Consider the following 25,202-nt stretch of genomic DNA (forward strand, 5'->3'; position numbering starts at 1 on the left):
TGATTAAAAAGCAGAGACACTTTGCCACCTGCACACCTACAGAAGCTGGAAATTCACCTAGAGCACAAGAAGTGTTGCACTTCCCGGGTGCCAGAGGGAGAGGAGGGACCCTGGTGGGGGTCAGTCCCACTGGATTTTGCCGGGGAGCTGGAAGTACTCACGGGGGAAAAGAAAAAAAAAAGGGAAAAGGGAAAAACCCCCACAAGCGTGTGGGAGATGGATGGAAGGAAGGCTCCCGCGGCGGCCGGGCACCTTCCCCCCCGCGCCCTCCGGGGTCGCTGGTTCGAGGCTGCCCCAGGTCGGCTCCCGGCCCCGGTGCGCCGCGGGCGGCGGGACTTCCCGGAACGGCGCGGCCGGCGGCGGCGGGCGGCGCTGACACGTGGCCGCGGCGCGGCGGGGGGAGGGAGCCGGCGGCCGCCGCGATGTGAGCCGGCGGAGGCGGAAGGGCTGCCCGCATGGCCGCGGGGGGCGGCGGCAGGAATGTGCCGCTGTGCAGCGCCCAGCACGGCCCCCGCGCCGCGCCGCTCGACGGCATGAGGAGGGATGGCGGCGGGGACCCGTACTGGTCCAGGTAAGGCTGGACCCGCTCCCGGGAAAGCTGCTCCCGTGAAAGCTGCTCCCCTACTCGCAGCGCTCGCTCGGGACCCCCCCAGCCGGGCATCCCCCGGCCGGTCCCCTCCGGCCCCGGTCCCCGCCGCAGCTCGGGCAGGGTCAGCCGGCGGCCCCCTCTGATGCTGCTCCTGGAAAAGATGCGGCGTGGGGCTGGAGGGGGCCGGGCTGTCCCAACCGCTACCCGGAGCCGCCGGGCAGCGGCCGCCGCTCCCGGCGCTCCGCTCCGCCGGTGCGGGGGGCCGGGGGACGCGGTGGCAGCGCCCGGGGCCGTCCCCGCCGCCTCACTGCGACGGGGCGGGGGGAGGTTGCGGGGTTACCGTGGAACACGGCGGGGAAAAGTCCCCCGAGCTTCTTGCTGGCCTGAGGTCAGTTATTTAAACGTGGTACCGCCGCTACGGGGTTCTTATCGAAATGTGCCAGCAGGGATGTTTGTACTGCTCACTGTAATTCATTAGGATAAAGTCTGGAATAGTAGCTGGGCAGCGGCTGAACAGCACAAACTGTTCCTGAAGTAATTAAAATACTGTTAATCACAAACTGACGGCTTTTAGCAGCCGGGGTGTAAGCAGAGGCGGGGTGCGCAGTGCGTGGAGCAGAGGGTCCGAGCCAGGGTCCGCGCTGGGACACCAGGGACAGTGCTGCCCCTCGGCCACCGAGAGTCACCCGGCACCTCCAGCTCGGGGTCTGCCACTTCTCCCACCTGAGCTGGGGTGACTCGCTGGTTGCAAACTGGAAGTGATGGTCAGAGGCTTTTCCAACCTGGGAGGCCCTGGACTCCACTGTGTTGCCCCCACGCTGTTGGAATCTGGTTCGGTGTAACCAGCCTGCCCCGGGGGTCCCGCTCCCCTTTGCCTTCAGGCCGGTGTGACCTGCGGTGAGCTCGCCCGGGCTCAGGAGGGTGGAGGTGACATCGGTGCCAACGCACAGGAGTGTGCGGCCGAAGGGAGGAATTGCCCCTTCCTGCAGCAGTTAGCCACTGGATGAGCTGGGATTTATCACCAGTCGCTTGCTGCAGTGGCGGCCGGCCGAGAGCCGGCCTCAGTCTGCCATCCCGAGAGGACTTTTCCCGCAGTCAGAGACACGGAGCTCTAATCGAACCCACCCTCAGCTCAGGAGTAAGGGGGTAGGTCTCAAAAGCAGACCGCTGGCACTAGGGTCGCTTAAAACTTGAAGATTCTTTCCCTCAAAAGCACTTGGGAAAATCCCTTCTCTCTGTCTCCCCTTTTCTAGCTTTTCCCTGAGTCTTTGTGAAATGGGAGCGCTGGGAGAGAAAGAACCCCATGCCAGATTTTCACAAAGCAAAGTTTCCATTTAGGTCTTTTTCCCCTAGAAAAAAAGATTTAATACATTTGGCCAGAGTGAACACTCCAGTTTCCAAAATCTCTTCGAAAAATGCAAACCATCGATAACACTTTCCAAAACAAAAGCGACTGCTGATGAGGACAGTCTGTTGATGAAGACAGACGTATTCTGAAGCAATTCTGACCGTCTTCAGTGCTGCTAGTAATTGAAAGAATCCAGTAAATGCGAAAGAGCAGCAGGATAACCATAACTGCCATCAGATCATTGTCTATATTGCTGTAATTCACAGAGCTGAGATCGTGTCCCGGTTGTTTGGTGCAGATGCACATGCGTGGTCCCAGCCCTTGTCTGGGGAGGCTTCATGGTCCAAAGCAAACTGGACTGGCGGTGGCTGGGAGCCACCAGGGGGGAGCAACTGGCCAGATCATGCAATCAAGTTGGTCGGGTTAGATACAATACCTGGTTGGGTGGTTGAAAGCCAATTTGGCAGACAGTTTTCGAACAGTATATGCAACTAAATAGCTCTCACCATTTCCAAGTAATGAGCTATTGCCACGGAGGCAACGGTTTGGAAGTGGGGGAAGTGGCATGGGCTCTCCAATGGTGCTGCAACAACTGACAGGCCAGGCAGCCTTCCAAGACCTGTCTGCGCCATCGGTGCAAGGAGAGATAAACAGTTATCTTGGCAGGTTTATTTTTCCGTCTTTGTTCATATTGCTTCTTCTTTTGTCCTCCCTTTTCTCAGCTGGCTTTTCCTTCCTCTTCCACTGTTCTTGCCCTACGTTTTATCCTGCCTCTCCGGCTGCCTTTCCTGAATTTTTCTGCAGGTCTCCAATGGCTCCATTATTACACATCTCCTCTTCCTCTTCCAAGAGCAACACTTGGGTATTTCTGTTTGGGGCTTCCGTTTATGTGGTGTGCCTGGACATTTAGATAGCACTTTTTAATGGAGATCTTAACTTGCCAGAGCAGGACCACTTGGGCAATAGATGTCTTTAAGCATCTCTGGTTTAACCGGGGGAAGACCCAGCGAGAAGAGAAACCAGTTGCTGAAGGCTGCTCACAAAGCCACCGGCAGATCCAGCAGAAGGCATGGGGCTCACGTTTTGGACGATGCCTCCAGGAGAGAAATACAACATGGAAAATTCAGTGTGTCCTGGGAAGCGAATGACTCCTGAAACCACTGCATCTCCCTGCCTCTGGCTACACCTGAAGTCAAGGGATCATTACAGCAGTTTCTTTAAGCCCTAGAGATAAAAGGAGCTGTACCACCAGCCACCAGCTGGTCTCGGTCACCTGGCCGTGCTCTTTGCCTGGAGCCAGTGGTCACGTTGTTTTTCTGCGTTCCATGCCCTGATCTTCTGTCAACACCACGTTACAGCTTTTGTTCCCTTTTTAAAATTTTTTTTTGGCAGTTGGGTTTTTTATTGTACAAGTTCCACACCCTGGTTTTAATTGTGACCTTGCTGAGAACTTTTCTCATGTAGAAAATACAAACAAGATAGACGTTTCACTCCTGGCTGATCCACGTATGCCCTTAGATCAGCGTGCAAAGCACGTGTGCACTTCATTATTGTGTTTTCCCACCGCCTCCACCTGGACTTAATAACTATTTCCAGCTCATATGAGCTGCTGAAATCTAATTTCATCTTTGCTTTTGCTGAAAGCAAGAAATGAAGAGAGGGAATAAACCCAGAGCCGTGTTTGCTGAACACCACTCTGTTGCCATCTGCGGCTCTGCGGAGGGAGCTTGTGCACCGGAGGCGGGCAGGAAACCAGCAGCTTTCCCAGCAAAAAAAGCCCTGTGTCCTCTGTGCAGCCCTTGTTGGCTGTTAGCTGGTGGGTTGAAAAAAACAAACCACCACCCTTCTCTAAACCCCAAAGCTACTTTCGACAGCGACAAATCATTAGCTTGGAGCCGGTCTGCAGCACGACAAAATCAACTGGAATAAGGGGGAAAAAAACAAACCTCTGTCTTGACAAGCGTGTTAGATTTTCAGGGAAAGGAGAAACTGTTGAGAAAAACATGGAGAAAGAAGTGAGAGGACTGTCAAACCAGGCTAAAAATAACTTCCTGGGTATTATCTCCTTGCACAGGAGTGTCTGCACGACTGCTGTGGTTACGCCATGTTAGTTGTGCTGTGGTTGTGTTGGAGAGTACTGTGAATTAAAGCCATAGGCAGGTAAGCTGGGCAAGAGGTTTGCAAAGGGGGATGCTGCCGTGAGGCTGGGAATGGTGGGGAGGAGGGAAGGGTCCCCAGGCTGTGGTGCGGCCGGCAGCCAGGCACAGGGGTGACCACAGGCACCAGCTGTCCATGCTGGGGACGTTCCCCTGGGAGATGGCCCCATGCTTGGGCTCTTGGGTGCCCTTGGGTTGGAGCTGGTGGCCCTCCAGCATGGCTGGGAGCTTGGTACCACCACGGGGGCTTGTCCCCATCCTGCTCTGGGGTTCTGCAGGAGCGGGCGAGTGTATGCTGCTGGTGGCTGGGATGAGCGAGAGGGCTGGAGGTGCTGGAGGTGGCTCCAGCTGATGCACCCGCTGTGCATCTCACACAGAGCTGGTTTTAGTCTCCTTTTAGAGGAGGGAACTGAGGTGGAGATGCCCTGGGAGTGGGTGGTATGCCCCACTGCCACTACCTGTGCCCACCTTGGCCAGGGCGCAGCTCCAGAGCCCATCAGGAGCTGCAGCTCCCAGTTCTCCCACTTCCAGTTCCAGTTGTGGGAAGCACCCACAACCCCTGCAGATGGCTTCTGGCCAAGAGCTGTTGCTGGAACAGACCGTTTGTAGCCTTGCAGCTCAGCACAGCTCTGTTACTGCCTGATGGTCCAGCCTGGTGCCTTGAAGGGGGTGCTGAGCTGTGACCTGACAGCCTGAACTCCAGCAAGTCCATTTTAACAGTGACCTGCAGTGTCTGCAAACAGACAGACCTGCAGGCTGGGAAGAAGGAGGGAGGCAAGTCAAGAGAAATAAAGTTGGATAAATATTTGCTCTGTGGCATCTACCGGAGAAATTCCTCCAGCAGGAAAACACACTGCAAATAAAGATACCCTGTGCTGATGGCTTACCTGCCACCGCGGGGCAGCCGGGCTTGGTTTTGCCCCTTTGGGGCTCTCAGACATCCTTGAAAATGAATCTTAACCACTGTGCCCTGGGCAGGGGACCCGTTTGGCTGGTGGGAGCCTCGTCCCAGGGGAATGACTGGATGCTTGGAAGCAAAACTGTGACCACCCAGTGCCCGGGGCCCCATTTGGAAGAGGAAAACCAAGGGACATCAGGCAGGGCTGCTCAAATCTAGGGCTGCTGCCATACAAAAAGCCGCCCAGGAAGAGTCATTAGGGCTTGAGCTAATTATAGTCTGTCTGGGTGGTGGTTGGAGGGTTGCAAAATAGGAAGTGTTTTGTAGCTGCATGGCTGCTTTGCTCAGTAAAGGGGGTCTTGGTGATGTGCAGAAGGGGATGCACCTGCGGTGCCCGTTTCTTGTAAGCAGGGAGGCATGGCGGGTCGGAGAGCGGGTGGGTGGCGAGGAGCTGCCACCAGCATGCGCCACCCAATTAAGTCAATTAGGTGGCTCGAGACAAGCCTCCGGTGATACACCTGCTGATGGTTTGGAGGTGGCTGCCCCCTCTCTGCCCCACGGAGCCAGGGCTCAGCTGGGATCAACATGGCGCTGTGGGGAGATGCTCAGCCTGTCCCCGTGGTGGGTGAGACGGGCACGGTGGCACTGATGACACCAGCGGCTGTGACTTCCTCAGGTTTAGATGTGCTTTACTCTGACTCACTTTGGTTATCTCCAGCAGAGATTATCTGTACCTCCCTCATCAGGGAAGCTATTAGATTTAATTTGTTTATGATGGTAAAGCTCTGCTTCTCGGATGGCTGGTGTTACCTACAAAAAATACTGTTTGATTTCTCATTAGTCCTTCGTTTTTGAAGGAGAGCTGTAGTTCTTCCCCTTTGTGCTGGTCGAGGTTTCTCCTGTAACCTTGGCTGTTGTTGTTTTGCACTGAGCAGAACATTGACTCATCCGCAGCCGCCGTGATAACTGTAATTAGGAGCAAATGCATTTACAAAGCTTTTTCCTCTGATGCAAGCACATCATTGTCCTTGCAGAGAAATAATTCTTGCCATGCTTTTAGGTGGGTGTGGGCAGCTAGTGATTACATTTGACGCTTATATTATTTGAGTGGATTTTCCTTGCTGGATATACTACCTACAGAGCAAGTGGTAGTCTGAAGCCACCTTCACACTCCCACTTGTTTAGAGCATAAGTCCCTACCGATGCATTTAGATATATAGGAAAAGAATATAAATGTATAGAATGGAGTAGTAATCAAAAAGAGCATTGAGACTGTGTCATATACCCAGAGACTTATTTAGTGCTTTTGAAAAAGAATAAGAGTCAAGAAAAAAATATTCAGAGGAGTTTTGTCAAAACATCAGCTGGGGAGGGGGCTTGTTGGGAGCACGTCTGTGCTTGGCAAACCCTTCCCTGCTGTGTCTGAGCTGGGCTTTGGACAGTGCCTTGCTTTTGCAGAGCCACGTGGCGCTGTGCACCCCGCTCCCCGCAGGTCAGGCTTGGTTTCTGGATAGCCCCGCACTGCTGGCATGGCAGCCTCCCCCTGCCACCCCCAAATCTCCTTGTGTACCCCCAGCACAGAGGCTGGGGGCACTCTGCTTGCCTCATCGGGGTGAGAAAAAGGGCTGGGAGCCCACAGCATCCCCTGCTGCCCCTCCGTCCTGCAGCCAGAGCGGCTCTGCAGCCTGCTCATTGCTTTTTGGGGTTCAGTCCGTACCACCAAACTGCGCTCCCCCCCGCACCTTCCTTGGGCACCGGCATTGCTGCATGTGGGTTTTGCTTTTCCTAGTTGCAAACACCCACAGGAGGGAACAAACTTTGGCAACATTATAAAGATAAACAGAATAAAGCCCAGTTCATTGAGCTGCACTGGTCTTTTTCTCTCTGTCTTCCACCTTGCACAGCCATGCAGGATTTAGGGCCAAGGAAGAACTGTCAATCTAATAATATCCCGTGAAAATGCTGCTAAACTCATCAGAATAACTGCTGGGAGAGAAGGCAGAGCTCAGCCCCGCTCCAGAGAGTGAGAAAGTTCGTAAAGGTCTCCCTTTGCTTCAGGGTGAAAAGCACAATTCAGAAAACTGTCTTCGTGGCTAAATAATAGGAAAACCCTATGCATGACACAGGCTGCTGCATTTTACTTGGTCACCTCTATTGTTGCAGGTCCAGTAGCTCAAATTAATCAGTGCCATGCTGCTGTAGGTAATAGGAGAGATTATGGCCCTGGGCTGGCAACAGCCCATTGCTGTGGGTGCAGAAGCACTGGTTAGGCAGGCGTGGGTCGGTCGCTTATAGCTGCAAGCGTCTGATCTTGGGTTGTCTTGAGGCATCCCTCTGATGCGGGTTCTCCGTGACGTTTTCCATCGACAGTTATCCGCCACCTGCTCTCTGCCTCTGATGAGGGATTTATACCCAAAACCTCCTGCCTGTGTCATCCTGCTGGGTTGGTCTGACCCCAACATGCAGCATTCAGAAGCCTTTGGTTTCGCTGCGCTTTGCCGTGGCAAACTGAAGGCAGTGGAGCTGCTGCTCCCGGAGCTGGATGGGGCAAGAGATTAGAAAACAGATCACAAATTTGCAGCAAATGAAAATCTGATTGCTGCACATCTTCCTCTCGGTGTAAGAGCAGGAGGGTGTCTGAAAGTGTTTATCAGCCAGTTCAAAAGGCTGAGGCAGGTCAACCCTTGGTTACTTACTCCTCCAGCAAAAATACATGAGGTTTGCTAGTTCCTGTGTTATTTCGTACGTTTGTACATGTGCTCAGTGATGGTGGTTCCAAGCTTCAAAGCACCAGCTGAAACGCTGCCAGCTCCTCCTGCCAGAGGTTGGCACTGAGCTGCTTATCTGCCTCATCAGGAAACAACAATAAATTCCCCTCCGATGTGTACAACTGCTCGGCGTGTTCCGTTTCCCATTGTGCCTTTGCCTCCCTCCATGACAGGCCATTTGACACGTTTACAGACGGGTTTGTGCTGTGTGGGATTAACCTACATTTATCACATTCCAGCACGGAGAAATAAATGCTGGGTTTGGTATCAAAAGTGACCCCGGTTGTTTCCCGTGTGGAAGGTGGGTGTGTGATGGTGGGATGCACAGAGGTGGGAACACAGAGGTGCTCTGGCCTCTGGGTGTAAAAATAACCAAATAGAAATCACACAAATACTGGGTGTTCTTACTAAGCTTTTAACTCCATAATTCACAGATAAAGGGGGACCCAGACTGACGTTAGTGGGGGTTCACCTACACCTGGGGCTGCAGCCTGCAGCAGCGGGGGGGTCTGTGCTCCAGAAGCCCTGCTGGCTGGGAGCAGGGGCAGATTGCCTTCCCACTGATTGCCAGCCTGTGTCTTCTGCAGGAGTGCTTTGCCTGGGGGCTGAGTACTCATGCATGGAAAAAATACATTCTGTTAACATGTTATTACTGATATTATCTTAAAGTTCTTATCAGACCAGGCTGGGTTACTTTTCCCATCTCTCTGGGCTATTCAGCCCTATCATGTCTTGTCTCTCACTAAAGAATTCCTCCTCTCCCTCCCATTTAGGAAGGGTAACCCACCCACCACTGTGCGGAATGGATAGGAATGCCAAATAACAAATGTTTGCTACCAAGACGGTGTGTCTCATGCAAATGCTTCCAGCTTCATGCATTGACCTTTCCTTTGTTATCCTTAACTTTTAAAGAACAGTTTCTAAAGCTTTTGTTTGGGGAAAAAAGCAAACATACTACGCTTCCCCCCACCTTTCCCTCCATCCGCAGTCAGTGATGCCCAAGCAGCCCATCCCACCCTGCAGCCCATGGACAGATGTTATTTTGTTGCTGGGCTCAGTTAGTGCTCGGGATGAAAGTTAGCATCCTCCATAGAAGTCACCAGATGTGATACGCTCTGTGTCAGAACCATGGGCCACAGGGGGATTGCGCTGACCTTTATTTTATCGAGATACACCCAGCTTGCAAGCAAACTAGTCTCACCGTGCATGGATCTCCCATGCAGACCATTCCATCTGCCCTTCCCCATCTTCCTGTCCATCCTTGCAGGCCCGAGTCCCGTGTCTGGACAGTGATGTTGCTGCTGGGGACATGCCTGCTGTACTGCACCCGCGTCACCGTGCCCATCTGCGCCGTCGCCCTGAGCACCTACTTCGACTGGGACAAGAAGCAATCCGGCGTAGTGCTCAGCAGCTTCTTCTGGGGCTACTGCTTGACACAGATTATCGGAGGACATATCAGTGACCAGTACTGGAAATTATTTTCATGTTTTCCTCTGCTCAGGCTTTTTAAATGACACTTCGCTTGGTTTTGACCTCTCAGGTCCAGCCTTGACCGTGGCTGTGCCAGGTTTCACCCTGGGACAGAATGGGTGGAAGGGTGGAGCGTGGTGGTGGGGAGAAGCTCCATGGGGCACTGCAGGCTGCTCTGAAAGCAGCTGAGGTCTCTCCATCAGCCTCACTAAGGTCTGTAGCTGATTCAGATAGGATGTGCCTAGTTGTGACTGTCCGATTAGATTCCTGGCTCTTGAAATTGCTGCTGTGCTTATAGGGCAGCACGCTCTGAAGGATTTTGCAGAGGCAGAATCCCCAGCATCATCATTACAGCCTCGGCAGTTCCTGCAGACTGGCTGCCAGGAGAGATCTGCAGTCATGTGAACCGACACTTAGACCGACACAGGGTTTTTTCACCTGGAAACAGCAAAGAGCACTTTTATACCTGCATAATCTTTCCGATGGAGGTTGTTTTTAGGGTGGGTTCAGTAACTGGAATAATAAAAGCAAACCCACAAGCTTACATATTAAGCTGGTGAAAGAAATAGTGGGTGTAAAACAGACCTTATTTTAGAGAAGTGATAATTGCTGATGCTCTTTGCATAGTTCATAGCTGCTGCTCACCAGGAGCGTCATTTGTCCATTAACAGTTTAATCCCAGCAGTGCTGGACAGCCATTTGGGAGGGTTTATAACTGCCACAAGAAGAAATTATTTCCTTTTTGCAAAGAATACAGCTTTTTTCAATCCGATCTGCACAGTCTATCTCTGTTTTCCATTCAGCACCTCCCGTTTTTCCACCCTATATTCTCATGCAATCTTTTCACAAGCAAGCCCCCATCAGGGTTTCCTTCATGTCTGGGAAAACTAAGTGTCTCCATTTTATCATATCAATTAAAAAGCAACTTCCCCAGCTAGCAGTAAGAAAAGATCTGAGTAATTACCTGCTCGAATTCCTTTCCCCAGCCACCCTATTCTTAGTGAGGAGGGCTTTCCTATGAAATCCTTGGTGAGGAACACATGCCTGGAAGGAGTACATTATCCGTGCAGTGCACTGTGCTGTTTCATTATGTTCCTTAATAGTTTCCAAGCAAATGTCTGCAAAAACCCAAATGTTAACAGGCAGAGCTGGTGCAAAAAAGCAGATGGAAGGGTAAACACCAGCACTGGTTAAGAAAAGCAGAACAGTGACGGCAGCTTGGGCTTCCCCGCTGTCGGAGACCTGAGCGCATCGGTGTGGTGGTGTCCTGGGGGATGGGGTGGGATAGGTGCTGGTGGCCAGTGTCCCGGTGAGAGTGATGCCTGTGGGATGCTGCTCCAGGGCAGCAGCAGGTGGGAAGGGAGGAGGTCAGAGTACAGCCCAGGGAGCTAGAGGCGTTTGTGAGAGAGGAACAAGTGTGACTGAAGGGTTGCTCTTAAAAACGGGCTAAACTGGGAAGACCACTTGAGTCTTGACTGGCGGGCTTTGCCCTTTCACCCTCCCCTTGTTTTTTGATAACATGTTTTCTGTCTTCCAGAATAGGTGGTGAGAAGGTCCTCCTCCTCTCGGCATCAGCCTGGGGGTTCCTCACGGTCCTCACTCCGCTGCTCACCCATGTCACTTCTGCACACCTCGTTTTTATGACCTGCTCCAGGTTCCTCATGGGGCTGCTGCAAGGTGAGACCCCTGTCCTGAGCACGTCTCTGTGCCTGCCCACCCAGGGCCTTCCCAGCACAGGGGCTCCTGTGCACTAAACTCGGCTGCAGCTCACGGGCTGCGCAGTGCGTGAACCCATCTCCTGCATGTTCGAGCACCCCGCTGCCTCAAAACTGCCCCTGCAGCCAGAGCTTCTGCGGGGAAAAAGAGTGACACATCTAGAGAAAGTCGCTGACAAATCGTTCCCCTGTAGGAATCTCTACCAGACAAGGGCTGCTGGCTTCTGAAATCATCACTGTTGCTGTTTGATTTTCCACATTTTAAAACTCCCTCAAAGCACTTGGGGAAAATTGGTCCTTGCCAAAACTTTTGGATAATCTGGGGTGATTTTCCTTCCCTCTTGCTGAGCTGGGGAACCACTGGGATAAGTGCATTGGCACTGATGGACTTAGAGTAGCAGCAGTGGCGATGGAACAGGATTACGGAGAAGGCACAAACACACCTTTCATGGTGATGGATTCACTCATTTTATTTTATAACCCTGTTTTGAATTCACCAAAGGTATTGTTGCTTTGTCTCGGTGTTTAGCTCCTGTTGGATCTTTTAAATTAGCTTTTGCTTCACTCCTGAGGGTGCAGGAGCCTGACTGCTCCCTGTCTGCTCCCGTTGCTTACAGGGGTGTATTTCCCATCCCTGGCCAGCCTGCTGTCCCAGAAGGTCCGGGAGAGCGAGCGAGCCTTCACCTACAGCACGGTGGGGACCGGCTCACAGTTTGGGTAAGTTTAAAAAGAGCAGCAAGCGGCAGTCTCTGGACATCACACGTGATGAAATGCCATTAAACAGTTGGAGGCAAAACTCGCAGCCCAAAGTACACATGGATCCCTGGGTCCTTGAGGATCCTGGCTGCAGCTGAAGAAGCCTCAGGCAGTTGCTGTCATGCATGTCAAGGTTTTGCGTAGTTTTGTTTTCTTTCTTTTCAAGCCAGACTTTGAAGAGTGTTTGCAACATTTAATTGCTGTGGGAAACAGCCTGATTCAGTAGGAAGAGCAAGGGTCAGCCTGAGCCCGGTCATCTCTCCTCTCTGATAGATGGGGATAATATAACTTCCCCATCTCCGCTATTCTGGATGAGAATTTCCTTTCTCAATGCAAGGGTGGCTTAAAAGCCAAAGAGAAGTATTACTGTCTTTAATCACTTAGTTTTCCAGTGTACTCATTTCTTTTGCTGATTTATACATTCTCTGAGTTACTTTCTGCACACCAGCAACCCCATTTTCTTTCCCGGCTGAACATGTTTCGGTGCAGGGCAGGTGAGCGTGGGGTCCCTTCGCTGGTCCCTCTGTCCAGCTGAAGATCTGGCACGAGATGCCCTGCAGGGAACAGGGCAGGTTGCAGAGTTGGGGGGTGAGTGGGCAGGTGGGCAGTGCCTGCACACACAGCGACTGGTGGCTCTTTGAGGTGCATTTAGTGACAGGCAGCATCCACCGCAGGAGCATCTCATCTCCCACTGATGCCTGCAGCCCGACCGCTCTTAGCCAGACCTATAAATCCGAGCGTGGTTTCCCCCCCAGGACGCTGGTGATCGGCGGTGTAGGATCTCTCCTCCTGGACTGGTACGGCTGGGAGAGTGTTTTCTACTTCTCTGGTTTTCTCACTCTGCTCTGGGTTTACTGCACCTGCAAGTACCTCCTGAGCGAGAAAGGTAAGTCCAGCTGCCTTCATCCCTCGGGCTGCCAGCGCTCCAGGGCTGCAGGGCACGAGTGGTGCCTCTCCGTTACCATCTGCAGATCCCCCGGATTTTCAGGAGCATGCCCCATTTTACAGGAACACCTTTTGTTCGGATGTCTTCTATAATACACGCTGTCTCCCTGCCAAGATGCTGTACAGGGTTTTGAGCTCTTGCATTGCTGATTTCCGATTTCAAGTCCCAAGCTGCATTGCATTGCTGACAAGAGCCTGATCTGGCTCCTCAGTATTCTTAAGCACCAGTGAAAACACCAAACAGAGCATGATCTTCAAAGTGGATTAAGCTAAAGCAGGACAAGATACTTATTCCAAACTAAGAGCATCTACACAGAGAGCTTTTAAAAACCAGTTAATCCAGAATATCTCTTCCCAAATAACTGTCTGGGAGTAATTCCCCACATGGGCAAACCATTACACCTGACTGCAGCATTATGAGTGTGAGCGTGGTATGTTGGAGCTCGGCTCGTCATGAGCCTGGTACCTGGTACTGCACAACGTGCAAACCCGGTCCCTGCCCAAGGGATTTTTGTGTAATTATAACGGGAGATGCAACATACGGGCAAAGGTGGATGGATGGAGAAGTCAGTGGGTACAGTGGAAATATTTTGGCCAATGTAATAAGGTGTTTTCCTGAGCATTCAGTGGTGGTATAGCCAAAACACAAGGGTTAGAAGGAGATTAGAGGTAGCTGTATAGCGGTCCCCCAGGACTGTACAGCAAGTTACGGATCCAAGCTTTCCTTTGTCTGTTTTCTTCCCTGCAGACCTCATCATCCCTGTAGACTATTTAATGAAAGGCCTCTCGATATCCAAGCAGACCAAGGTTCCCTGGAAGCAGCTGTTTAAGAAGGCACCTATATGGTAGGCAGCGGCAGTGGCCCCGAGCACCGGCAGGGCTGGGGAGCACCCTCCATCCAGGGGCTTTTTCTCCTCTCTGTGCTTATTTCTTCTGCTTGTGTGTATCTTGTCCATTTATTTATGTGTTTGGGAAATGTGATCAGGTTTTCTAATCCCTTCTGTGTACAATATGTATATATAAAAAAATACAATAATATACATATATACACATAATATATGTATTATATATATACACACACAATAATAATATATATTTTATATATATATATATATGTAAGAACTAAAAAGATAAGCTTGACAAAAGGTGGTTTATGTTTTGTCTGGAGGAATGTCAGGCTTAAATGTTACTGGCGAGTCTCTTGCCCTCACAGGCTATTCCCTGGGCGAGTCGTGCGCTCCTCCGGCATGATATTCTCCACTGGTCTTGTTAGAAATGCTGCTTCTAATGAGCTCCTAAGAAGTGCTGCTCAGGGGCACTGGCTGGCACAGGCTGTGTTCTCATTGCTGGCAAAACAGCTTTTTAATAGCTGGGTTTTCTTTGGGATGCTGCATGAGGTACTGAAGCTCATCCAAGCATGTTCCCAAGTGCCGCTTTAAGACGGGGAGGAGGGCAGTGGGGCTGCAGGGCAGCAAGCCCGTTCCTGCCTTGAATAACCACGGAGCATCTGCTGATAACAAATCCCTAGAAAACCCTAATCAAGACCTCCTGGAGCAGGACAGCCCTTGCAGCGCTGGATGGGACTGGTGGGAATTGCACTTGCACAACTGTGGCTGCAGTTAACCTCGCCTGAACCATCGGGCACCTGCTCAGGCGCTGTGCGATGAGGGCAGCCAACGAGTGATGCTGCAAGTGGCGAGCCAAAAGGAGTAGTTACCCGTGAAAAAAATCTCAGGAAGTAGTTCTAGCGCTGTGAGAGATTTCTTTAGAGACCAGGAACTGAAATATTGGGTTGCTGGAGTGCCCGTGTCCCACCCAGTGTGACATGTCGTTCCTGATTGTTTCCTCTCTGCTGTGTATTTTCAGGGCTGTCATCGTCGCTCAGCTTTCTACGGCCAGCACGTTTTTCACCCTCCTCTCCTGGCTGCCAACTTTTTTTAAGGAAACTTTCCCCGAGTCAAAGGTAAGTTGGCTCTGAGACACAGGCATTGCCGGTCACCATGCTGGGTACCTGCCAAGGGGTCGGTTAGGGAGGAAGGTGATGGCAGGGGGATTTGGGGAGAGCAGGTTGGGGGGCAGGGGGAGCTGGGAGGTTTCCTTGTGGCGTTAGGAGCTGTTACCCCCCTGCGCATACATCTGGAGATGTGAGCATCCTCTCTCCAGGTGTCTAGTTGCTTGTTTAGGGATGCTGAAGTGAGGCAGAGCTAAGGCACCTCCCAGGCAGGGAAGAGAGGGTCGCCTTTGGTTTTTACCTCTTGTTTTCTGAAGAAAGGGTGGGTTTTGAGTGGCACAGAGCTCATGACATTACGCTGTTGTAAACAACCGCCATTCACTCCTGGGTTTTCATGGAGTTTTTAGCTGTACTGACATTATATAGCTCAGACCTGCCTGTGAAAATTATAATTGCCATTAATAACGTGCAATTCAAGAATACTATAAAAGCTTCCCTCTCCTCAGCACAAATATGTTCCCATTTTTCAGAAACCTAGGCAATAATACTCTTCTGGGCTGAGATTTGGTATTTTGATCTTGTTCTCAGAAACTCAGACAATCTTTTCCACAATGGCTGTTAGGTTTTTGTAATTTCCAGAGCTGCTAACAAATGTTTTTTCACATTACATGTATAAGATGCTTTATGGCATACTTGATATTTATATTAAAATCATGTATTAAACCGGCAAACATATTGTTGTGACAAGATCTGTGCACCTCGAGTAATGTGCTTGTGCAGCAGTAATTTACCATCTGTTAAGCATTTTATCACGGTGCCCTTATGTAAGATGCTCTATGTAGCGTTCCTGCATCTGATAATCGCTTCATACGTTTTAATAAAATGAGGCTTGAGGATGCTTGATTTTAAAGGATGGATGATAGTTCTTAGTGTGGGAAACCTATGTCACCTACTGGTCAGAGTTCCTTTTTGAAGTTGAGCTGCCTTCACCACTGCCCGAGCAGCTGCCTGCAGCCCGCCTGGACGGGGTGGTGGAGGTCTTTGGGGATGGGGGTGATGGAGGGCTTTAGAGATGGGGGTGATGGAGGGGTTTGGCTCATGCTGCTCAGGGTGGTGGGCTGTGGGGATGAGACGGGGGCAGTTCGTGTGTTGGGATTGACAGGCTGAGCAACCCCAGCTGGTGTTAACAGACACCAGAGACACTACCCCACAAACCCTATGGGGTACCATTTCCAAAGGTGGCCAAGACCCAGCATTTCAAGGCACTGAAAGATGCAGATGGACCCTAGTATGATTTCCAGGAGCAGCTGAAACAGGATTATTGAAACCCAAGATTATCCAGCCCTCCCACGCATCCTGAAGCCAGGCGAGGGAGGGATGCCTCCGTGGAGTGATGGGCTCTGGGCGAAGGGGGGAGGTGCGGGGGACGATGGATGGATGAGTAGGTTCAACCAGCTGAGATGAAGCCCAGCTCAACCCACACTGATTTCAGCTCCTTGTGGGATCTGGGCAACAAAATGCCTCTGAGCAGCTGTAATCCAGATGACCGGTAATCATCTGTGATTACAACTGTAGCGTAGCTCGCTTATTGGAAATAGGCCAAAGTATGCTGCTACCCGTAATGTTACCTAATCCTGGCATTAGAAAATCCTGCTATGTTCCCTCCGCTTCACAGTAACGCTGCTAATGAGGCTGAAGCTGATGTTGGAAATTTTGCCGGCAGCTTTATTGATGACCCACAGGGCAGAGTAAAATCTACAGCTCACTTTCCAGGGCTCTGTGGCTCTCTGCCACATCACCTTGCTGGACAGTAAACTTTGCCATGTTTAATCCCTCTTTCCAGAGCAGAGAGAGCTTTCTGCCTCTCCCCTGGATGCAGGGTCACCAGGGCATAAGCAAAGACAGCAATCCTACGAATGCTACAGCCCTGTGATGCACCTGCCACCCTACTGACTGGAGTGGTGCAGGGTGTAGCTGAGAGCTTGCATTGCAAAGTGGGTGGAGATCCTGCAAAATAGTCCTGATAATTTTTTTTTCTTTCTACAGATATGACAGACTATCAGATAAAATACTTGCAAACAAACTGAGTTCTGACAGCAAACCTCTCTTGATTTTTGCTCCCTTTCAGGGCTGGGTGTTTAATGTAGTCCCCTGGCTGGTTGCAATTCCAACAAGCTTGTTCAGTGGATTTCTGTCCGATCATTTAATCAACCAGGGTAAGAGCTCTCTTGGCTTTTCCTCAGCTCTTATTTTATGTGATGTGGAAAGAGGACCTGGGTGGGAGGAGGTGGGCTTGTTGGTAGGGAGAAGACCCAGCAAATAGACAATGTGAGGTTCTGATAGGAAAGCAGAACAAATACTCCAGGGTCCAAATCCATCCGTGTGTTTGGGGCTGCCTTTGATCTCAGTCACAATATCCACCTGCAGATGAAACCTGGCCATCTGAAATCCAGCCATCTGAAATCCACTTACCCTGTGGTCTCCTGGCTGGAGAACAAGGAGACCTTGTGAGCAATGCTTAACTCCAGCTCTCCCTTTCTCTTCCAGGGTACAAAACCATCACCATTCGTAAGTTCATGCAGGTGAGAGAGCTGAAGCCACAGGAGAGGCACCCAGTTACTTGCTGAGCTCTGCTTACACGGCAGATGAGACCTCTCGGGGAGCTGGGCTGGTGGTTACGGGTGGAGAGGACAGGTTTTCTAGCTTTGCAGATCGATCGGTGGTCAGTGTGTATGGGAAATGAAATCCCGGGGAAAACCCCATCTGAGGAACAGAGCGTGGACCAATGGTAACATGGAGCACAGAGGTCTGTGAGTGCTATGAAGAGGTTTTCTGGTTGGCAAGGGCCAGCCATGCGCTGTCACTCCAAGTGACCCCTTAGATACTGAGGAATTAGCCGTGCAAGGTTGACCAGAAATAGAAATGCTGGGTGAGAGCACAGCGTATCCTCTCCGCTCCGCAGCATCACACCCCTCCAGACAGACCTCTGACACAGAAGGGCAGGACACCAGGGAAAAAGGCTCGAGAAGCACCTGGTGCACCTGAGCTCTTGCCATTGTCAGAGGGAACAGTCTGTCCGTGAAAGGAGTTGCTTTCTCCCTTACAGAAAATGTGCTATGCTATTTAATTTTCCCTTTCTTCCAGGTCATTGGCTCCGGCGTCTCGAGCATTTTTGCTTTGTGCCTGGGCCAGACCTCCAGCTTCTGCAAAGCGATAGTGTTCGCCTCCGCCTCTGTGGGGCTTCAGACCTTTAACCACAGGTAACGGGAATGGCAGCGGCACCAGCTGTGCCCTCAGCCCTCAGCCCACGCTTGGCGCTCGGGGGTCTCGGGGGCGGCTGCCTCCGTCTTGACTGTGCGAGAAAGAACTGGCACTCGTCTGAGCATCGTGTGGTGGTCCCTGTGGGGCCGGTGGAGTTTGGTGCCCACTGGGTTGGAAATGATCCAGCAAACCTCTAGCAGGGGGAGGGGCTTGCTCCAGCAGGTAGTAGGGAGCTGGAAGTTGGATTTTGGTCCCTCTGAACGCTTTGAGTTGAATCTGTTTTCCTCCTGGTACTCTCCTGTGCTGCTTCACTCTCAGTCTCTTCCCTCCTTCCTCCTGCCAGTGCCATTTCTGGTCTAGGACCCCTTCCTTCTGTTGGGCAAACTAAACGCTGTGTAAATGATGTGAAAGCAGTCACGCTCCATTGAAACAGCCCTTTTGCCCTCTCTTGTTTCCCACTAGCGGCATTTCAGTAAACGTGCAGGACCTGGCCCCCTCGTGTGCTGGCTTACTGTTCGGTAAGGGTCCTGGGGGGGTTGAGTTGTGCTGGTGTGTTGGGGGGGATGCAGTTGTCGGTGAGGTCTGAGCAGGAGCAGCTCCGTGGCATGCCTGCTCTGTCTGTGTGGCGATCCCTGTGGGCAGCGCCTGTGCCAGCGTGCCTGCCGGGCGGTGGGATGCTTCCCTGTGCCGGGCGGTGGGATGCTTCCCTGTGCCGGGCGGTGAGATGCTTCCCTGTGCCGGGCGGTGGGATGCTTCCCTGTGCCGGGCGGTGGGATGCTTCCCTGTGCCGGGCGGTGAGATGCTTCCCTGTGCTGGGCGGTGGGATGCTTCCCTGTGCCGGGCGGTGAGATGCTTCCCTGTGCCGGGCGGTGGGATGCTTCCCTGTGCCGGGCGGTGGGATGCTTCCCTGTGCCGGGCGGTGGGATGCTTCCCTGTGCTGGGCGGTGGGATGCTTCCCTGTGCCGGGCGGTGAGATGCTTCCTTGTCCGGGCGGTGGGATGCTTCCCTGTGCCGGGCGGTGGGATGCTTCCCTGTGCCGGGCGGTGAGATGCTTCCCTGTGCCGGGCGGTGGGATGCTTCCCTGTGCCGGGCGGTGGGATGCTTCCCTGTGCCGGGCGGTGGGATGCTTCCCTGTGCCGGGTGGTGGGATGCTTCCTTGTCCGGGCGGTGGGATGCTTCCCTGTGCCGGGCGGTGGGATGCTTCCCTGTGCCGGGCGGTGGGATGCTTCCCTGTGCTGGGCGGTGGGATGCTTCCCTGTGCTGGGCGGTGAGATGCTTCCCTGTGCCGGGCGGTGGGATGCTTCCCTGTGCCGGGCGGTGGGATGCTTCCCTGTGCCGGGCGGTGAGATGCTTCCCTGTGCCGGGCGGTGGGATGCTTCCCTGTGCCGGGCGGTGAGATGCTTCCCTGTGCTGGGTGGTGGGATGCTTCCCTGTGCCGGGTGGTGGAATGGGGCTGTGTCACTTCTCCCTGCCATCAGCAAGGCGTTTGGCTCGGATGAAGCTGCTTGCACCTTTTTTTTTGGAATATGCAATTTCTTTTCTTTACAGGTGTTGGGAATACAGGTGGAGCCCTCCTAGGTAAGGTGCCTTCCTGCAGCTCATCCTTCCCTGGGGAGCCCTCTCCTCGCAGGCGGGCAGGATCCGACCCCAGAGCCTTTGCATTTCTCTTCTCTCCTGTCCCAGGTGTCATTTGCGTGTACTTGGCTGGCTACCTGATTGAAACAACTGGCTCCTGGATTGCTGTTTTCAACCTGGTGGCTGCTGTTAACAGCATTGGCCTCTGTGCGTTCCTTGTGTTCGGAGAGGCCCAGAGGGTGGACACAGACTCTGCATACATGGATCTCTAGAGATGACTCCAGCAAGCAGCTGAAGGACAGGCGAGCGTCACATCTATGTGTCATTGTTGCACAAGTGCCAAAGAACATTTCTTTTTTTTTTTTTTTAGGTGTTTAACAGGAAAAAAATATACTGAGACCAAGTCTATAATGGGTCTGGATGAAACCCATGGGAGAAAAGAAATAGAGAGTTCATTTTTTGCTCAGGGCATAGCTGATGGCCTGCCAGAGCCATCCAGCTCGACATCTCCACTGAGGATACGGCCCGTGTGCCCCAGTCCATGTCTAGTGGACAGACCCATGTGGCCAAAGCAGCGTACCCGGCTTGTCTCTGCAGGCTGCCGCGGTTTGTGTGCTCTGCCCTGGAGCGGTTCCTTGCTGTGCCAGCGGCAGGTCCCTCCATGCTCTGCTGTCCTGGACCACAGGGAGGGTCCTGGCTCTCGAGCTGCCCCGCCACACGTGTCCTCTGAACTACACAAAAGGAATAATCCAAACGAACGTACCTCTGACCTTAACCCTCCCGTGCGTGCCTTCATTTTGCAGTCTGCTTGGCCGGTACATGCCAGGCGTACAAGTTGTGAGATGGATTCGGGGCAGGTCCTCTGGCTGGGCGCCCGCTGTGAACCCAGGGCCGCGAGGTTGTGTCAGTCCTGCCTGCACCGTGCTTGAGCTGAGCCCCGAACCCTGCGGCCATCCCGGCGGGAGGGCAGCGCTCCAGGGCTCCCTCCTCTCCTGGGGCGTCTGCTCCAGCCCTGAGTGGGATGGGGGTCACCTCCAGTGAGGGCAGAGGGACGCCGCAGGCACCCGTGGCCAGGCTTTGCTGGGCTGACCTTGCGGTGTAGGTGCAGCTGAGGAATCCCCCGGGAGCTGTTTTGCCATATGCTGTGAATGTATAGAAAGAAGCGGTCATATTCTGTGCTGTGGACATGACTCCCAGATGCTTTCTGCTCGGTGAGACGTGTCCTCCACGTGCTGTCAGAGCGGCGCAGGAGATGTTCCAAAGAGGCTGCAAGGGGCAGGTCTTGTTCCTACGTTAAGTATAAAGCAAATTTGTACATTGAGGATCCATAGTCCTGGGTGTGGATCCCTGCAGTTCCCTGTGTCAGAGGGAAATACTCAGCTGTACACGCCTCTGAGCCTGATTGTCTTAAGTTATTTATAAATATTTTTAAATTTAAGTACCAAATTCTATATTTTATGGACCTGAGACCTGATTCTGCATGCTTATTTTGGGTGGTACTCCCACCAAAACCCACAATATTTCTAGAAGGGAAGGATTTACCAGCCTCCAGTTTCTGGTTTTGTAGGATCTATTTTAAATGTGACATTTCATATTGAAGCAAGTCATTGCTTTTCCTCCCACCCCTTGCTTGCAGCCTGGCAGGATCTCTTTGATTCCTCTAGCCCTTACCAGAAAACTTCAGATGAGCCTTGGGAGCAGATTTCCCAAGGGACCTCGCTGTGCAGCGAAGCTATAGGTTCGGATTCATCGTCCTTGAAAAAAATAATTGTCCCCTGCTCCTCCTTTTGTTTTGGCTAAATTTCTTCTTGGAAGATATGCTGGAGCCGCGTTAAGTTTCTGAATAGCTGGGTTTGTAGTGAAAATACTGACAGGCTTTTAATTGCAGAGACACTAATGTGTGCCACTAAGCTTAAGCTGAGTTACTCCTCAGTATTAAAGAGATAAGGATGCAACTGCCTGATGTCTTTGGGAAAGAATATAGCATCAGTGTGGCCCGACTGGGGGCCAGAGAGATAAAGTATTTTTTTCTCTTGTGCTTTTTTCTCTAAAAGGCTGGTTGCTGCCATAGGTGCCTGTGTCTGGGGTGCTGCAGAACCAGGACACACAGATGCTGCTGGGAAGCCTCCTAAAATGAGTGGGTGAAATGGGGAGGGCAGGCTGAGCAAATGCAGCCCAGGCTTGCCAAAGGGGCCCGAGGCTGTGCAGGCATCTCTGCCAGCCCTGTCCCTTGCCCAGTCTGAGCAGGTTATTTGAACGGCCTTTTCTATAGTGACATAGGTTAAAAAAGGTGGTGGGGGGGTTGTTTTTGAGTTTGGGATTTTTTTACATCTTCCCTGGCCGTTCAGTGTTGCAGGTCAGGAGCACCAGGGGTGGATGCTGGTCTTCTTTGCTGGTTGCACGGTTTCTTGTGGAAGAGTTGATGAGTGTAGATCACTCATGTTCTAACCAGGCAGCTTGGCCACCCCTTGGCTCTGCAGGCTGGGAACTTGGGAACTAAGAGCTTCAAAGGAAAGTTGGCATTGCTGGCTGTGCCTTCGTTGTAAGCCCAGCTAACACTTTGCTGGGCTGTCCAGATTCTCTCTCTCTGTAAACTAGCTAATAAATTAAATATTTGAAGTACATTTGAGGCTTAGGTTACATTAGGTTTGCACCTCTTTGGGAAAGTACTGAAACCATTTTACGCAGCTGCACTATGACTTCTTTAAGCGACCTTGCCAAAGCTTCTGGCTGAGTTTTTGTTATGGAAGGACCTAAAAAAATAAAGGCAGCAAATCATTTGCACACTGTCTGATTTTCCTTTGCATGCAGAGATGCTGTTTTGTGTGATCAGTAAGGGACAGACAGAGCTCAAGTATATTTAATGTGATTAACCCCCTGGGGCTGGTGCGAGAGGACGGGGAGGCTGTGCTGGGAGAGTATCGGGGCTGCCAGGTTTTCATGGCATCCCTGTGTGTACTTGTGCATCGGACCTTGGAGGACATCTAGCAACATCTTCTCACTTACTTTGCAAAAATGACTGAAAAGTTGTCTTGAGCAGAGCTGCGGTCAGTACAGCACCAGGAGGCATGGTGCAATACCAAAGTACTAACAGAGATGAAGCAAGTCTTCGGTGGGGTGGGATACAGCCCTGCAGACAGGTCACCTTCCATCTGGAGACGGTGCTGAAAAAAATTAAATACGTGGCCAACTTTTCTGCATCCTCCCTGATCGGTTCGAACTGATGCCAACAGAGGGAGCTGTTAGATTTGGGATGTGGCAGCTCCTGGCTGGCTGAGAGCTGCTGAGCCTGGCACAGCTGGCACGGCGGGCACAGCTGGCACTGAAGGTTTGGCTGGCACAGCTGGGCACAGCTGGCACGGATAGCATGGTTGGTATGGGTGGCATGGATGCTTTGGCTGGCACGGCAGGCACAGCTGGCACAGATAGTGTGGCTGGTATGGCTGGCACGGATGGTTTGGCTGGAACAGCTGGGCACAGCTGGGATAGATAGCATGGCTGGTATGAGTGGCGTGGATGCCTTGGTTGGTATGGCAGGCACAGCTGTCATGGATAGCGCGGCTGGTATGGGTGGTGTGGATGGTTTGGCTGGCACAGCTGGCACGGCAGGCATAGCTGGCATGGATAGTGTGGCTGGTATGGCTGGCACGGATGGTTTGGCTGGAACAGCTGGGCACAGCTGGCATGGTTAGCATGGCTGGTATGGGTGGCATGGATGTCTTGGCTGGCAGAGCTGACACAGCAGGCACAGCTGGCGCGCATAGCGTGGCTGGTGTGAGTAGTGTGGATGGTTTGGCTGGCACAGCTGGCATGGTGGGCACAGCTGGCACAGCTGGGCAGCAAGCAGAGCCTGGCTGCGCCAAGGAGCAGCCCTGGCTGGTGGCTCTCGCTGCTGGAGCCTGCCCTGGGGGCTCCCAGGACTTGCTGTCCCAGCATTTGCTTTCCCTCTTCATTTGGCAATTGTACAATTTAGTGTGGGGCTGGGAGGAGCAAAAGTTTGGGATTACATTTGAAAAGGAGAAATAGCCACTAAAGGAATTTTAAAACCTCATCTGTCATGCAATCAAGAAAATATCTTCAAGGACGGCAGAGCCCACTAATCTTCTCAATGTGCTCTGAAAAAAACAACATGAAACTCAGTGGTATGAAAACGATGCTGAAGATAATTTAGCAGAATGCAAGTTACCCTCAACTTTTCCTGTCCTTTTGTGCCTCATAAAGGTATAGACAGCCCCTGACATACACACACGAGTTGTTTTGACCTGAAAAGCTCTTAAGAAGCCACAGATCCACTTAAACCCTGCCCTGTTCTCCTTCATGGTATCCTGCCACTGTGTAAAGCCTGAGAGAACGGAAGAGCCCTGCCACGTTCCTTAGGCTGTCTGAGTCCCTGGGCTACCCTGTTTGCCCCACTGGATCCCAGCTTGCCAGCCTGCCCGCAGCAAGCAGGGTCAGGAATGGTGCGAAAGGGACTGAGAATCTGGGACTGGGCTTAAAGGCTGATTAATGACAGGTACATCGTGTTGTTGCTGTGGTTTGGAATTGATGGGTCGGTTTGTATTTTTGGGGGGCATATTCGATAGCTGGCTCTAGAGCGTCGGAAGGATACTGCTTTGTTACAGTTTGTATAACACTAAATCAATAAATGCATTCAAGCAGATGGGAAGCAAAACACGGGAGAAAAATAGCATTATTTGGAGGAGAAAAGTGATAGCAGAGAGCACTTCTCAGTGATGCTCTCGCCCCGAAAACACAAGCAGATGCTCTCACAGCAGAGACCTGATCTAACATCCACCTGCCAGCTCCCCAGGGCTGGGACATGCCCCAAAGACACCGCCGTTCTGCAAAGGGCACCCAGCGCCGTAACAAGCAAAATATCAGCCTTTATTGCAGCCGTGACCTACTGCATGGCACGTAATGAGGAATTTTCCATTTCAAACTTTAATGCAATAATTAAGATGTCCATTAAGGTCTTTACAGTTTGACTGCTTGTAATTAAAAACGGGAGTGGCGGGGGGGCAATGGCAGGGAGTTGCAATCCAGGGCATCAAGGTCCTGCCGGCAGCTGTAAGTACTCTCCCCTTTTTTTTTTTTCCGTTTTGTTTCTTTGTTCAAAATAATTTTCCTGGGTTTGTTCGTAACTGTCCCCGGGGCAGGTGGCCTGAAAACGACGTGAAGAACAGCCTTAGTTCTGACAAGTACAACTTGGTTTTAAAAAAGGGTTTTTCCTCTCTACAAAAAGGCCTCCAAGCCCCCACTGCCCCTGCGCTGCGCTTTTTGGGGTGTCTCTGAGCGGGGAGATCTTCAGGGCTCTGCCAGCGTCACCTTGGGCCAGGCTGCCCCATCTAACAGCCCCACAGCAGCGCTGGGATCCTGGTGTGAGCTGGGGCAGCCCAGCTCCATCCACAGAAATCCCAGGAATAACCCAAAAGCATAGTGTGACCATCAGCCGCAGGAACGGTAACTGGGATTTTATGCTCCAGTTGGTTTCCAGAGCGGTATAGCTCACTGCTTACACAGTTCCCGGTGAAGGATTAAGGGTGGGGAAGGTTTTAATCCAATAATGAAAAGAGAAGAAACCCCCACATAAACCCACATCTTCCAAAGTGTCTCTGCTCCTGGGAGGCCAAAGTCCCATTATCCAGTAATAGGATTTGGCCTCCTAAAGCTGTACTGAAATAGTTGTAAAATTTTGTTCCCAAATCACCAGATTTTTGTGAAGGATTAACAAAAATGAATGATTTGACTGAGGAAGTAGCTGCCAGAAAAG

General features: G+C 52.0%; 1 protein-coding gene across 2 annotated transcripts; it reads left to right on the top strand.

Moving 5' to 3' along the window:
* The first annotated feature begins 372 nt into the window (after positions 1-372).
* SLC17A9 (solute carrier family 17 member 9) lies at positions 373-22,216 on the top strand. Of its 2 annotated transcripts, XM_056354730.1 has the most exons (14): positions 440-571; positions 2,660-4,097; positions 9,027-9,224; positions 10,767-10,906; positions 11,562-11,661; positions 12,456-12,586; positions 13,394-13,490; positions 14,512-14,608; positions 16,725-16,812; positions 17,144-17,178; positions 17,741-17,856; positions 18,320-18,375; positions 19,406-19,435; positions 19,541-22,216. In XM_056354730.1, the coding sequence occupies exons 3-14, from the start codon at positions 9,052-9,054 to the stop codon at positions 19,702-19,704; spliced, it is 1,227 nt and encodes a 408-aa protein (XP_056210705.1). In that variant the 5' UTR covers positions 440-571; positions 2,660-4,097; positions 9,027-9,051; the 3' UTR covers positions 19,705-22,216. The 2 variants fall into 2 exon arrangements, with proteins under 2 accessions (XP_056210703.1, XP_056210705.1); XM_056354728.1 differs by lacking the exon at positions 2,660-4,097 and having other exon boundaries at positions 373-571.
* Positions 22,217-25,202: the final 2,986 nt, after the last annotated feature.

This window comes from Falco biarmicus, chromosome 10, assembly GCF_023638135.1.
Source record: "Falco biarmicus isolate bFalBia1 chromosome 10, bFalBia1.pri, whole genome shotgun sequence".
NCBI classification, from domain to species: Eukaryota; Metazoa; Chordata; class Aves; order Falconiformes; family Falconidae; genus Falco; species Falco biarmicus.

What these genes read in the sequence shown, in the direction of transcription:
- SLC17A9 (XM_056354728.1), top strand. Translation starts at nt 456, where the DNA reads ATGGCCGCGGGGGGCGGCGGCAGGAATGTGCCGCTGTGCAGCGCCCAG. An exon ending in GGGACCGGCTCACAGTTTGG is followed by an intron (nt 11,662 to 12,455) that starts GTAAGTTTAAAA and finishes TTTCCCCCCCAG; the next exon opens with GACGCTGGTGATCGGCGGTG. An exon ending in CTTCAGACCTTTAACCACAG is followed by an intron (nt 17,857 to 18,319) that starts GTAACGGGAATG and finishes GTTTCCCACTAG; the next exon opens with CGGCATTTCAGTAAACGTGC.